This window comes from Acipenser ruthenus, chromosome 16 (genome assembly GCF_902713425.1).
Source record: "Acipenser ruthenus chromosome 16, fAciRut3.2 maternal haplotype, whole genome shotgun sequence".
Classification (NCBI taxonomy): domain Eukaryota; kingdom Metazoa; phylum Chordata; class Actinopteri; order Acipenseriformes; family Acipenseridae; genus Acipenser; species Acipenser ruthenus.
The window spans coordinates 8,670,468-8,686,483 of record NC_081204.1 but is presented as its reverse complement, the minus strand read 5'-3'; the positions used below and the strand labels follow the sequence as shown (position 1 = coordinate 8,686,483).

At 37.2% G+C, this 16,016-nt stretch overlaps 1 protein-coding gene across 3 annotated transcripts in view; it reads right to left on the bottom strand.

Annotated features, from left to right (window-relative positions):
- The window catches only part of LOC117963457 (SLIT-ROBO Rho GTPase-activating protein 3), an 81,644-nt gene that overhangs the window by 8,658 nt on the left and 56,970 nt on the right, over positions 1 to 16,016 (bottom strand). Inside the window, exons 9-19 of one of the 3 annotated variants that reach the window (XM_058988698.1) lie at positions 15,627 to 15,824; positions 15,183 to 15,267; positions 12,242 to 12,269; positions 9,936 to 10,038; positions 8,585 to 8,645; positions 7,412 to 7,489; positions 6,881 to 7,015; positions 5,231 to 5,336; positions 4,218 to 4,445; positions 4,020 to 4,096; positions 9 to 3,842 (exon numbers count right to left, since the gene is read on the bottom strand). In XM_058988698.1, coding sequence (XP_058844681.1) covers positions 3,820 to 3,842; positions 4,020 to 4,096; positions 4,218 to 4,445; positions 5,231 to 5,336; positions 6,881 to 7,015; positions 7,412 to 7,489; positions 8,585 to 8,645; positions 9,936 to 10,038; positions 12,242 to 12,269; positions 15,183 to 15,267; positions 15,627 to 15,824 — 1,122 coding nt within the window. In that variant the 3' untranslated portion in view covers positions 9 to 3,819. Of the gene's footprint in view, positions 1 to 8; positions 3,843 to 4,019; positions 4,097 to 4,217; positions 4,446 to 5,230; positions 5,337 to 6,880; positions 7,016 to 7,411; positions 7,490 to 8,584; positions 8,646 to 9,253; positions 9,285 to 9,935; positions 10,039 to 12,241; positions 12,270 to 15,182; positions 15,268 to 15,626; positions 15,825 to 16,016 lie in introns of those variants that run through there. The other 2 variants (XM_058988696.1, XM_058988697.1) reach the window with 2 other exon arrangements.

Here is a 16,016-nt window from a genome sequence, read left to right as displayed (position 1 = left end):
CTGAAATAGAGACAGATATAGAGAGGGGTAAGCAAAGCGGATTCAGTTAATTATTTGCAATGTATCATTACTGGGTCTGTAAAGCACACACTTGCATGTTTGACTTTCACTGATCATTACTTGATTCAAGCAACAATAGAGAATTATACAGAACGAGAGAACACACATAATAGGATATTAAACATGTGAGAAATGAAACATTAGGACAGTGTAGATGACATCCTTTTAATAAAGTGGGACAATAAATCATGCTGCACTACTTAGAGCAATAGAATCCCCACTACTTCCTTGTTACTTGTCTCATAAGAAATTCCCAGAAAATTCCTAACTGTAAAGTACCAAAGAAACAACCCCATGACTTAATCTCCATTAATAACACCATTAACATACAGTATTCAGAGTGTCCTGTGGGTTTTACATTTCACAGTATTGTTTGAGTAATCATGTGCTGTGGTCCTCGTTAGGATGCAATTTCAATCTATTCTTCTCCAGTTGCTTCTTTTAGTGAAATATTAATGACAGATAAGGAATCATGAGATTCCCCAAAGGAGGGAGAGATAACCAAGCCGGGATATGACGATCCCTCCCAGCCTCTGGTTTACATGTCTGTGCATTGAGGGAATAAAAGACTTGGCAATTGGATATTCACTCCTGAAGGCTTTGTGTTGCTTTAATGACATTCTGAATTCCAGATCACATCCCAAAAGGCTGACTCCAGCTTTTCAAAAGAGCAAACTCCAGCTCCTATCATTAATATGTCCTGTCCCCAATGATGCCCTCAAACATATTACCCAACCTTTTCAGCAGAGCCCCCGTTTGCACATTCCTAATCAGACTCAGACCCCCAATTAACTACTAGATAATCCACAGCGGCAATAGTTTGGAATCCCGTTTATGTAACAGAACGTCCACTATCTATTAATAATGGCAGTGGAGGATTTGAATGTTATTATAAACCTGAACAAATGCATTTTGTGTGGTTATATTTTGGTCTAGATGACTCAAGCTGCTTGAAATGTATGTTGTTGTTTAAAGGGAGTTTCTCGATTCTGAAAGCCCGTTAGCTTTTCGAGGGCATTGAAAGCTTTGAAAAGTATAAGAAACGTCACCAGGAATTAAAAAGAGAAGTAGTTTTATTTGAAAGTACTTTTATCTTTGAAGTCATCATATCAACCATGATTGTGGCTTTCTGACAGAGCGCATATCTGTACTCTTTGTAAGCTGCTGGCTTTGTTTGATTTGAAGCAATGGATTTGATGTTAGCTTAGACATGATGACCCTAGATACCCTGCCTCAGTGCATAATATCAACAGTCTATCTGTATTTGAGATTCTGAACTGACAGTGGCCTGGCTGGATATAAATCCAATGTCTACAAAATAATATTACTCGCTGAGGACCCTGTTCTTTTTTTACAGGGCATGTTCTCAAGGGAAATAAATAAAAGCGACAAGTGTAGACTGCATATCCTCGGCACACAAACTACCACTTCATTTATCTGATATTCTATAACTAATAGATTTGGAAAATCTTTGAGGCAGTTTGTTGTGTAATGCAGAGATTGGGCATGGATATGTAGTTGGGTTGCGGAGCACATTTCTGGTACTTGAGAACATTCCTAAATCCTTATGTTTTACATACAGTAGACAATCCCCTTCGACCCCGGTGTAAATGGGCTGCAGCTTGCATGCTTATGATCCCCACTGGGGATGAAATACCCTGCGAAGGGAATGCAGTGGACTCCAGTGGGCAAATAGTGCCTCCAGATTTTGTTGGATTTAAAGCATTCAAATATCCAGCAAAATGACTACCACCAGTTAACAAAAGTTAAGGAAATGGTTTTAATAAGACAGCAGGAATACCTTTAAGGAAACTATGCCACAATGAAATATGTCTAAATAGTCCTTCGAACTGCAAATGGATGGAAATTATGAAATTATCCATTCTCTGTTCTGACAGAGTGAGGTGGGCACTGCCACCCAGGAAAGACACATGCTTCAGTGTTTTCTATTAATCAGCTGAAAGAGTCAAGAGGTTAAGTAGATGTATAAAACAAAATTGCTCTGCTGGGAAAACTGGATTTAATCAACCAGAAAGCACAATCAGTGCTATTAACACAGCCAGTCAAGTGTGAAATTGCCTAAATAGTGGGAGACAAAATGCAACCTTTTGTATTCCTGTTAACACAACTGCATTAACAAAGAGAAATAAAACTCTGCACTTTTAATATCAATATTTAACAAAGCAAGCTTTGGATTTATTACATCTATTATTTAAGGTCGTGGAATTTGTTTAACTGTTACGATCTTAGCTGTTGTTTTTTTCTATAGTTAATAAATATTAAATAAGTGCAGGTCATTTGTTTTTTAAACAGGCTTCAGCACACGTTAAACAAACATAGAGGTGACAGAGGATTAAAACTATTTTGAATACAAATGTACAACAGGATTTTAATGAATCCCTTGGAGAAAAATTCTCTCAACCTGTCCTCAGACAACAAGAAAACAAAGCATGCCCTTGGAGCTGCTGCTGCAACCATGTCTAACAAAAGACTAACATCAATCATCTGCAGAAAAAACAGTGACAAGCTGTTCCAAACCCATACTGTTTAAACAGACACAGACCTATACACAATGTAAAGTGATCCTTCAAATAACACTGTTTCAAATAAATACACATTTTCTTCCCTGTGCCTTTATTTATTGAATACATGAAGATTTCGGTACACAATATCACTACATTGGTTTACATTTAAAAACATTTTTTAACTCTGGACCACAATGTAATATGGTTATGGCTGCTCATAGCGCAGACTGTACAGTATCAGTCTATTTGCATGATTCAGTCAGTGCACTGAGGAGAAAGAAAGAAATGCGGGGCTGCCCCCAGGAGACAGAGCTGCGAGCCTGGAAGAAGAGAGAGCACTGGAGTTCAATGGCTGGAGCACTCCAGGGGAAGCCTGCCAGAGCGCAATCTGCACAGGGCAGTATTTCCAACTCCAGAAAGGATTTGGTTCTCTTAAATCCAGTCCTGCCACTTCAGAGTAGAAAAGGAGCTGACAACAAAACATTCAGGCCACTGCATATTATCAACATAAATTATTTACGGTTACTGAAAAAGCAATTTTCTTTTCTTTCCTTACAAGAACTGTAATCTCTCTCTCTCTCTCTCTCTCTCTCTCTCTCTCTCTCTCTCTCTCTCTCTCTCTCATATTATGTATGTGTGTGTATATATATATATATATATATTTTTTTTGAAGAAGTAGAAGTAAAATAATATATTTCAAACATATAACGAACCCATAATATATGCAGAACAGAAAAGATACATTTATGTTAGGCATTCACTGATAAAGGTATTAATCAGTTTCACCTCTGTGTTCGTTTTGGTAAAAGGGTTTTAAGAATGAATTCATGTACAAACAAAGCTGTCATGCAACTACTAATAAATGGGTCATGAAATGTTTTTGTAAATGTAAAATATTGATTCTTCTGAATATGCTGGGGAAACTGTGAAAGACACACTGATGTAAGGTGTAGCTTCCTTAGATGGTCAGTAGGTGGCACAGTCTTTACACAGCAAACAGAGTTAATCATGTTGTTTCCACAATATGAGCCCAAGAGTATCTGCAGAGCAATCTGTTATGAATTAAACTCGCTGGAAGACCCTCTGATGAAATCATAATAACTCAGCCTTCTTGAAGAGCAGGACAATGAAAATGACACTTTCACTTGGCCTGTAGTTTATGTAAAGTCCAACCGCTCTGGCTGTTTCTGTGCTGTTTTCCACTGCCCAGTGGTGCCACACAGATGCATTTCTCTCAATTAAAGTTGTCATTTACACCTAAAGTAAAGGACAAAACCCTGAATTGAAAAGGGAAATATGTGTGACAGGAATGGGACAACAGTTTAATAACTAAGTTGTCTTCCTGCTTTTAGGTTTCATGTCATATTACACGCAGGTACAGGTGAACAAGTGAAATAAAATACATTAAAAAAAACAAAAACACATTGAACTTACCGTCATCACTGGTGTGGGGCTCAGTGCCATTGTCATGGTCATGGTCAATAGTACCAGGTTCACTATGGGGGCTATCACTGCAGTCAAGGAATAGAAAGACATGCCAGGGGTTCTTCATTATAGAGGTGAAGAGTCAATTAACTAGGTTCAGTTTGATATGTTTATAACTCTTCCCCTGTTCCCACAACAGTTACTTACCAGTACTCTTCTCCTCCAGTCATGCATTTCTCATACACTGGCCCGTCCAGCTCCCTGTGGCTGGGGAAGATGGCTTCATTATGCATGATAATGGTCTTAATGACCTCATTGACATGGGCCTGGCAGGCAACAGGGTCCTGCCCATCTGGGATGGGCATCAGGGTGGGGCCAAAGCAGATGGCCAGGTTGTAGGCATCCATCATGTTTTCATCACTATACTGGGATAAGCTGCAAGGAAATGAAAAGAAAAGATAGTCTATCTTTGCCATTCACTTTCATTGGGATTTTAAATCATGTGATCCTGCAGTAACACACTTCTGTATGGACAGACACACGCCATAAAGTATATCATTATTTTAAACCCTGCACGTTTTTAAATGCCCCCTGCAACTTGGCTTTAAAATGAAACCAAATAATGTGCAATCTTTGCAGAAATGGTGTGAAGATGTTTATCTGGTAGAAAGATATTTTTAGTCCATGCAGAATACAATGGATACCTGCTGCTTCTACTACAGAAAGGTGAAAAAGGTTCAGATAATAAAGCATGGGACATTGTTTCATGAACTAAACAGAAATGAATATCGCGAACATTTTTTGAGTGCACATATATGTTTTTTTTGGTTTGTTTTTTTGTCTGAATGCTTTGGTTGCATGCTGTACATACACATAAAATAAAGGTTTTTAAAACTGTATTCGAATTGTATTAGCTATTCCATCAATAGATGTTCAGCTCCACTGGCGATTTTAAAGGTCAACAGAAAAAAACAGAACAGTACAGTGTGAGGCGCTTTGAATCATTCATGTTGTGACCATTTTTTGGAAATCATTTCCAATTACTACAGCAAAGTGGCAGTGGCCAGTTATTAAAAAATAAATAAAAACACTTGAGGCTAAAGATGTATTTTATTTCCCTGGGCACGCAACTGTAGCAAAGTCTATAGAGCAAAGCTTATCATACCCAGCAATGACATCATAGTACAGCTTTTTTTAACCCCTGTTTAAATTTGACTTACTGGTTGAGGAATGCAAACAGGTATCTCATGACGATGATGACGGTTCGAGGCAGAGGCACAATGAGTTGCTGGACATGGTGCACTCTTTCAGCAGAAGTTTCAAGTTCTACAGGAGGTAAAACACTATTACCTTGCTGACATTTTAAATAAATATTTCTTAGGGTGGTAGAGTGGTGGCTATTGGCAAGCTATAAGAAATAGTTACTACTGTACATGTCATAAGATAAAGGCCTATTCATTTTAGTCACTCGCATAATAAATGAGCGTTCTATTTTGTAACCTTAGGGAAGTGCCAGCTGGTGATTTAAAGTGCTTACAACCTGTAGTTAGTTATTACACCAACTCACTATTGTGTAATCTATTGTGTTTATTATACAACAGAATATGTGTGTAATATATTCTGTTTGTCATATTTAATAATATATTTACACATACATTTTTGTATTATTATTATTGTAATAACCTTATATTAAAAAGTATATACATATACAGATTTTTTAATATTTTAAAATATACATTTTGTCAGCTTATTTCAACATATTATATTATTGCATTATATTGTAAAACATGTTAATATACATTTATTTCTCTTTCGGTATATTTATAAAATATATAATTCATATATTTCTTTTCCATAAGGATGACTTGGATTAATAGAGTATTTAAGTCATTGCTTCCTTGATTCAGAAAATGTAGCAAATAACTTTTTCACAGTTTAATTTATATGTAATCAAAATGCAGGCCACGTTCTCTTGATTCAATAGCACTTCCATGGGTTATGTAATGCATCTCTGAGGAAACAGATTCTCAATACCTTATAATGAGCTTCGGGATGTAATCTATCACTCTGCTCCTGTGATTCTACTGCAGCAAGCACTTTCTGAAAACTGCTGCCTTAGCTACCTCTCTGTGGTTACTTTGTAATTAACCTGTAGAGGGGTTACTGCAATACAGTTATAAAATGGATCTACCATATCTAAGTTAAAGAGCAACTTGGTATGTGTTTACATTTTCAGTTATTTTACCAAATATTTTCACTTGCTATCATTTTCTGTTTCGGTCATCACATCCTCTTATAAAAAAGAGCTCTCTGGACTATGTCTAACATCCTAAATATATTACACTGGAGTGTAACCATTGCCCCCCTGCAACATTTCTCACAGGGGAACGGGTAATACTAACACTCGGGTGTACCAGATAGACTTGAAGGTTAGACATGTCTGAGAGCTCTATTGAAGCCACAGGTGTGCATTATAGCCCTGAGTTTAAAAAAAAAAAATCTCACCAGGATGTGATAACTAAAACAGAAAATGATAAGATATCTGATTTTTCATGTCCTTATCAAGTTACTCTTAAAGTAATACCAGATTTGGCAACAACGCAATTTACATAGCTTACTTACAAAATAAGTTTCCATTTGGAGAACACAGATAGATTAAAGATTTATAGTCCAGTGATTTGAAAGACAAACAAAGTGATAGAATGCTTCAACCTTATTGTTAAAAACTCAATCCTAATATAGCATCAGTACGAAACATGTGTATAGCGTTTGTTCTGTATAATTGGTCGCAGCTGGTCAGTAGTCATAGTTTTCTAGCATTAATCCTGAGCCCTGAACACTGTTGGAGTGTCATAAAGAAGGCTACTCACTTATGGTTGACATCAAGTCAAGGAACCTTTCCTTAGGAAAGAGTGGGTTTTCCAGTCCTCTGAAGTAGAGCTTCAAGACCCCAGCAACAGAGTTAATGTCATGATCATTGTGATCATCAGTCAAAGGGTCCTCACCTAGGTTAAACATAGCAGATACAATGAGACAACTTACGATATTTTTCTAACAGGCCACTCATCACTGGTTCAGATACAGACAATAATCTATTTAGCCATATTGAAGCAACCGTGGTAACAAATGTAGACATCCATATTTCAAGTTTCAAGTCAATAGAGCAAATAGATAATAACTTAATAAAAAAAAGGATTTATAAATTGAAGAAACCACATAGGTTCCCATCCTTATTTAATTTGTTTTCAAACACACACATACAGATACATATTTACGTTAAAGATTGTGAAATGTTGTCTCCAAATTATCTTTTTTTTATTTTTGAATGCAAAACACATTATAAAGCAATGCTTTTGATCATTACTATAAAACATAATTGGAAAATCTTTGTGCAGACTAACCTCTTTCAAATGAATTTTTAATGTCATTTACTTCAACCTGAGATCCAGGAACTCTAAAAATACCCTGCTGTTGAAGACCTAGAAGAGGAAAAACATTGACTTCTATTAGTGGCATTATTAACTTGAAATTGAAGTGTTTTAAAACTGAAAGCAATCTAGATTCCAGAACCCTTGAAAAATGGGTAATGCAATTTTGTTTTAAAGATTTTCAGACACCTCCTCTCAATGTCACAATCATCTTGTATAATGGTTTGGCCTTGGTTATATACTGTAACCTTCATCAGGGACTTCACAGCAGCTGGGAAATGAAATGACTAGTAATACATAAATGCCAGGAGGCTACAGCCAGGTTCCATTTCAGGAGACACAAAGTTGCAATTTATTTATCTGATTCCATAAGCATAATCCAACCTGCTTCTGAAATTGACAGAATTTTGCCTGACGTGAGAGCTAAACTCTCTCATCTGCAGTGTTAACTAGTTAATTTATATCCCATTGATCTTTCTCAGCTGCAGGGAATTTGAGGCAGATGTGGGAGGGTGAGCTAATTCCTGTTTGATGCTTGCCACGCTCCCATTTTGGTTTCTATTACACACTAATTTATCGCCATTAGAACAAATTGCGAAGCGTGACATACTGAGGAGAGGACATCTACCATTCACTTGAAGAGAAACAATGACCTATTTTGCACACATATAAAATCTATTTGAATCAAAGGTAAACAATAACACATTAAATGGAGCTATTGTTTTAAGACATTTTTAGCATTCTACTGCTAGGAGTCAAATGGGTATTTCAGCAAATCTCTGCAATTCTTTGAGGGACTCCTGGGTGAAAGTGGGTGTCACGCAAGCTTTCTTGCTCGTGCTCCTCAATCCAGACCTGATGGAAAACTCAGTACAACTCACACTGTGCTAAACGATGTGGTGCAGCATTTTAAAAATGAAACATAATGGACCGGAATTGTCCAAAGTGATAGAGTAGTAAATACAGCAAATAGTGTGACATAAACACTGACCCACGGTGCCACCGAATACAGTGTTCCCTCATTATTTCACAAGTGTGGTTAACTTGCGTATACCATATTATGCATGTACTATAATGTATTGTTTTCAATATTATATCAGTTCTTTATTTTCTTCATGAAATCAACCATTTCATCTGCTTGCTTACCGTACAGATTGATGTACCGAACACAGCTTTCCACCACAAGGGGGATGGCTTGGCCTGAACCCTGAAAAATCAAATAAAGGATGATACTCTTGGTCTGCTTATGGAACAAGGAAAACAACAGAATGCAAGGACGTTGCAGCACATGACAAAACAGGGTCTGTAGGCTGATATGTTTAACTCTAAGAAATATTAACACAGGCAGTCAGAAATGCAGGTACACTTTCAGCTGTTTATAAAAGCAATGCTTTGAGTATTTTCAAACAAAAAAGCCTGGATGAAAACCTTAAAACATTACTTCATAAATGTTCCAGTTCAGACAACCCTCCGACATATACTGGGACAGCAGTGAGAGTTGCTGAAGGGTATTTACTTACTGAACTGAAAAGGTTGTTTTGTATTATTAAAAACTCTAGTTTTATTTTAGAAAATTGACATACTGCTATGCCACCTTTATTTTTGGTAACAATGTTTCCAGAATCCAAGGTTTAACTTTAAAATCTTGTACTGTACATAAGGATATTATCCTGATCACGATCAGTACCAAACACAGCCTTTACGCATAAGTCAAAGCCTGTATGGATGAGGCTGTATACTGTACAGCATATATAGCAGTTAAAGCTCTGTATTCAAGGACTCCTGTTTTGAGAGGAGACCCTAATTGGCCAGTACCTGGTTTCTGGTACGAGCATTCCTTCGTCCTCTGGTAAAGAAAGCAGCACAGCAGGAAAACAGAAGAGGGGAAGCAAGAATCAAAACAGTTAAAGAAGCATACAGAACATTCCGTCAGGGAGGCCAGGAAGCTAAATGCAATGGCAGCTTTTCAGGATGAGATGCTGGTGAGGGTGCTTACAGCTGTAGACTACAGAACCCGAGTCCTTGCATTGTTCTTGGATTATGGATGTATAAAATAAACCTGTACGTGGTATGCTCTAATAGACAAAACTCTTAAATATTAATCTGATTCATATGTTCAGGTACTGAGAACCATGTTCTTCTAATAACCAGGAATATTATTTAGTCAGATATGCATAACTTATTTTGAATGGCATTTTAAAATGTTAATCTATATGAATGACTTTAAAAAGAAAAAAGAAAAAAAGTTTCCTACCCTGCAGAGGCAATAGTACGAATAGTATGGTTGACATTTGCTGATAATTACATTTGCCAGTGTTTTAAATGATAACTCTCCAGCTGTAACCAACATAACCGCATCCAAAGGCCACGGAAACAAAGCACACAAGAAGGCAAGATTAATCAAAAGGCACACAGTAAGGCGAGAGAGAGAGAGAGGTAGGTCAAAGCCACCACTTATTTAGCATTCAGGGACTCCCGAGCACGCAATAATGAGTACCTCAATGAAGGTTTCCATATTGCCGTTAAACAGTTTATGATTATAGACTGATCGAGGTCTAGGCTTCCTCATTTTCTGTGGTTTAGGGGGAAGAGAGGGGGGCCTGGGAAAAATGGAACAAATGCAACACATAAACTGTAATGAAGACAGCAAGAACTTACCCTCTGAGTTTCACAGAAAAAAAAGTGTATACTAAGGCTGTTATTTATTACCCTAAATCCAATTCAGTACTAATTTGATGCATGCATAGTACACAGTGCCACTTACGGCTAAAATGACACAAATATGCTATAGCTACTAGTATACTATACACCTTAATGTCCAGTATGCGGGACACAATGCAATATAGGGGTTAACTTTGCATACAGTGCCATCAGGGGGCCTGATGTATTTTTTCCTACTAAACATGCAATGACCTCCTATTCTGCACAAACCCACTGACTTAAAAATATCGGTTTGGATATATCTGTGTATCTTTTTCCTTTAAATTTACAGTGTTTGCCATCAGAGTACCATTTGGAGAAAATATATTGCAGAAAGTCAAAGTGCTGATGCCTGGAACTCAGAGGGCAAAACGAAATTGTTCATATATCAACACATAAAACCAATGGTCCATGAACGAGAGTGCAAGAATGACCACAAATCTACGACACACACAGTCCTCTACAATATAAATGCAGTCTGTAAAAAACTAACACCAAACAAACATACAACAAAACAATTTACATTACAATGGATATGAGCACAAGGACATTCAAAAGGCAACTACCAAGAAGGAGAACAAATAAGTTAACTATTTAACATGCCAAACATTGGCAATAAACATCATTCAATGAGCTGTTACCACATGGTCACAATATGTGCTTTAAATGTATTTGAATCAGCGATGAGCAGAGGCAGTCTTAAACAATGACCATTGTAGGAACTAGGATGAGACATTAGAATTCATTTTGCATAGGGCTTTGACCAGGTTCCAGGTAGAAGGGATGTTTTGGTCACTCTACTTAGGCTGTAATTAAACCCAGAGGAACTGGCTGCCAATTGTAGTCACACATCTGGTGCTCTTGTTAGGCAGGTGAGAGGAGAGCATGCTGTGTGTGTGTGTGTGTGTGTGTGTGTGTGTCGCCCTGTCACTAGGAGATGGTTGGCAAACACTTCCTTCATGAAGCACTGCCCGCTGTGTCACATTATAATAGTAAGGAAGCCTGCAGCTGTGTTAGCCTTGCCCTCCCACGAAGCACTGCTTAGGGATACAAGGCTTTTTCATTAAGCATTAGCCCACTGATAAGTGCACTGAAGTGTCATGTGCATTTTTCAGCTCACTGATTCTTACTGAATATGGGCCACTGAGGATATATATATATATATGTATGTACATATATATATATATATATATATGTATGTATGTGTGTGTATATATAAAACAATGATGTTAGTTCATGTTCGCTTACCCTTAGTGATCGAGTGAGTCACATTAGGCTAATTTATTCAACAGAATGTCACAAGGACATAAATAATCTTTTTTTTTGTTACTTAAATTACTAAAATGTGCTTTTTATTTTTAGAAAAAAAGGAATGACATGCGTTCCTTACAGGACAAGAAAGAAAACCAAAATAGCACAGTAATTGGGATCATATTTTGAAGATCAAGGTTCAGAGGGATGTTTACAGTTGTGAAAGAAGACACACCTCAATGTTAGGGTAAACTAAAAAGAAACATTGTAATAATATTGTAAATACAGCATTACTACCTTTCAAAAATGTCCCAAATAACAACAACTATGAAAAGTGTGTGGATCTATTTAATGCTAACACAGCATAAAATACCAAATACACATCAGTTATATTTATTACAGTTGCTGTAAGCCAGAGGTAGCAACATTAAAATACAACCCTAGGGTTATAAAATTAGACACACATTTCAATGAGACGTTTCTTTGTGTTTTGAAAAACATGGTTAAACATGTGTCTACTTTAGTTTCTTTTAGTTTTGCTTAGGTATGAAATCTTATGATTGGGTATTTTTTGTTTTAGATAATGTCTCTAGGAGTTGTGACACAATGCTGTCTAAACTCTGGTTTCAAACACAATCACTAACACTGTGAAATTGCACTAAATTGAGCTGACACAGCACTAGCGGGCATGCCGGAGCAAGTCAGCTGGAACATATTGTTGCAGAAAATAACAGCGATCTTTTTTAACATCAGGCTAATTATTTGTAGTACCGTTTCATTGTCAACTGTATTGGGGTTTAAAAGTGAAAAGGCAGGCAAGCATCACCCAATCTAATATAATATCATTCTTACCTTGTAGTTCCACACTCAGTCCTTTCCCCTGTAATAAATACATAAAAAAGAATGAATAATTATATATCTTTGCTTTTTTATTTGTAGCGGCAAATGATCCTGAACCATTTTTCAAAACCTTGACTTAAACTTAAAAAGTCTGTAGTTTGGGTTGGAAGGTGGGACAGTTCTTTTCTAAACATCTAATTCCAATTGGATTTATTTCTTGTCCTTGGTGGCCAAATATCTGCCACCTGTACTAAGCTAACAGCTTATTAGCAAGTAAACTCCAGAACCAGGTTAAGGGTAGTAATGAGTGTTCAATTCTCATGGTTAACTGGTTTATTTAGGTTTACCTGTACTGCTGGAATCTTTTTTTTAAACACAATTAATTGCAGCATTTTCCACTGTATTGCTACCCATCTCCGACTGCAGTTTTTATTTTTATTTTTTAAATAAAGTCAATAACAATAGAATGGTTCAATCTTATATTTCATCTGACAATTCCCACCAGTGAAGTGTCTTGGCCCATTTAATCAGACACTGTGAGCTATTCATATTGAACACCATTGGAGATGCAGCAGCAGCATTTGTTATACGTGACATTCTGTGGTTCCCTTAGAAACCTGAGACTGAAAGCATTAAGAATTGGGCATGTCTTGTGTTAAGGCAAAAAGTCTAAGATGATGGGGGAGATAAATATTCTGATGACATCCAGCTGTGTCTTTTCTAACTCACTGATCTCTCTCTACGAGACCTGTTGATATGAATGAGGCGGACAATTCCCCCAACACACTCAAGGCAGAAGGGGTTATTCAATTCAAAACATTCATCTTAGCCAAAAAAAGTACTGGGAATTAATCTAGACTTATCTGTGCTCCCTGACTGAATTTTTATCAGGATACTGAATTAAAGGCAAGGCAACTTTGCAAATCAAGTTGAAATTTATTTAGCGTTTTGGCAAATTAATATTTAAATTGGCATGACATGTAAAAGAATAGTAAGGGATGGTAAAGGAAAACTGCTCAGAATTGCAATGAAACGTGATGCTTGTGTGTCATTTATCATGTACGGTGCTGGTTCCCGCGTGCTTGCATAGTTCTGCCAGATATTTTTGTGATGAATTGCTCTGTGCAATTCTCCTGTCACGCATCACCTAGAAAAGTTTCATATTCAAGAACATTATATACTCAAAGCTTCACAGGATGGTTTGCTTCATTTAACATAATCCGTTTCTGTTACAACGTTTTATAAAAAATGCTTTCAGGATTGCAGCACCATACTTCATATGTAATCATTGGGCTAGTAATGCAATCATTGAGTTAGTCTGATATAACATAGTCTTGTTTGATGTAGTCTCCTATAATTACAATTCAACTTACATTTCCACTGTTGAGATACCAGTTGTGTCCTAGATGTTTTGTTATATATATATATATATATATATTAACATTAAAAGAGCTCATTCTCAGGAATAATGTAATGTATCATGACAGTTTTAATTGGTTGTTTAATTTCTTTTAAATATTTGCATCAAGGGTTAATTAAGATGCACTTAATATACAGTAAGTGCTTGTAGACACAACCTGTGAATCATGTCCAGATACATGAGATCTAAATGTGCTATTACAGAATAACAATAAAAGGTAGACATGAAAAAATATCATCTCTTAGAAAAAACCCATTCAGCGTGATTTGCATTATTACTGTGCATGCAAACTATTTCCATCCCCTGCTCCTTAATGTGATTTCATGTAAAATCATAATGAAAACAAAGAAGGATTATCGAGGGACCTGCCAAAACTTGTACCAGTAATGTCCCTTTAATGTCAGCTAGAAAAGCTTTTCTTAGCGTTGCAGTTATAAAACATTTTGTCATTTTTCAGAAAACAATTTCGAGCACACAGCAGGCAGCTACACTGATTTCTCGGTGCCATTTATATTGGGTGCTTAAGTCTCAGGGGGAGCTTTGCCACTGCTGGGAAGTAACTCTAAATGGTCCTGCAAGCTAGCCTATTTCAGCACCTCAAACCAGCTCAAGCTTTTCTGAAGCCGTATTTCCTAACCAGATGATTGTAGGATAGTGAACATAAAATAAAAAAATGAGAATACACCAAATCTGTCACCGGTCTGAATGGTTTGACAGGAAATTCTAGCCAGCAATTAAAAATTAAGAATCAAGCCATTGAAAACAGCACCATACGATACAATTCATGGTTGCACACTTACAACACTGAATCACCTACATTAAAAAAAACCAAAAAAAAACCCATCAACATCTGAGGCATTCATTCCTGTATTGAACTTGGCACATTGAAATTTTTTTTTTTTGGTGCTGATACAATGGGACATTAATTGACCATATGGGCTTGTGTCTTGTTTAGCAAGACTTCTGCATCTGTGTTTTGGGCGCAGCTGGACTGGGGCTCCCCTATTACCCATTAGATTAATACCTGCAATAAGAACAGCTGCTTGGTGGCCTGCTTGGCGACTCTCTGTGATTCATTGGGTGTAGCCAGCATTGTGAGATGCCAGAGTTAGAACTGAGGGGACAGTTGTGCACCCAGTATCAGTGCCTGTGACCTAATGCTGTGGTGCTTGCTTTGGGATCTTTTCAAACAGAATAAAGGCCTGATCTAAAAGCCTACACAGTATTTACTGTATCATAATTTAAAGAGTTATTTCCCATGCCCTTTTTCATTATCTTAGCAACCCTGTTGCCATTGATACCTCCTTTGTTCTATATACAAAACAAATGCTGCAACACTGGCAATTTGCCATGCAGCCCTCTATTCAATTGGATTCATCTCATTAAGAAGCTAGGAGCCTGCCCTGAAGATATATGTATTTTTTTAAATCTTTTGATTTCAGGAGTATAATTAGGTAGCGATAGGCCGCCATTGCCCTGGTAGACTGGTAAACTTCAACCCGGTGAATAAATTACATAAATCACATGTCTTACCTTCTCCAAGGGTTTGCTTAAGTAGGTCATGTTTGGCCTGGAGTTTTGTGATGAGATTACTGCCATTTAGGTACTCCTTGAATTTCTGTAAAGGGAAGTGAATGGTTTGAACTGGTTTTAAAGATCAATAAAATGTTCTCATCATATTCGATTACCAGAAGACCTAGTGATTCAAGTCAGTTCTCTGTACTTTTTGCATAGTGGGTGAGTGAATAGGGGTCAATTTTCAGCATGGACTTTCGGAGGATCAGACCCATATTTGGTTCTCTAAGCCCTCCTCCTACAGCCTTTATATGGTATATACCATAAAACTCCCATAATATGTGTAAAAACATTGCCCCTTTTATTCTTTCGTTTGATCCACTGTGGGAGGAAGGGTGAGTATGGTAAGACACCACCCGCCCTCACAAATCTCTGAGCTCTGACAGGAAAATCACAACTTACTGTAAAATAGAAGACCTCAGTTTCCTGCTGGTTGGACCTCCTTTTCGCAATGTTGATTTTACTCATGTAGGTCTCAGAAGTAGCAGACTTGATGGATTCAGTGGAGCGGCTGTGCTGGAACGCATCCGACACATCGAAATCTTCAACAGTTAACATGTCTTGCAAGGTCTGCATTGTAGCATCCAGAGTCTTTCGAACCTGGGAATGAAGCAGAACACTATTTTGTAAAAGCCTTTTTGGAATGGGCTGCGTGATGTTTTTTTCTAAAATGTCAAATGCAGTTTAGAAAGCTTCTTTTTATGCATCTAGAGGATCCCTTCTAAAGGTTTTTTCAGTGTCTCTAAATGGGAGGGAATGGGAATCCTTTACCGGCAAAGACAAATCTTTTTT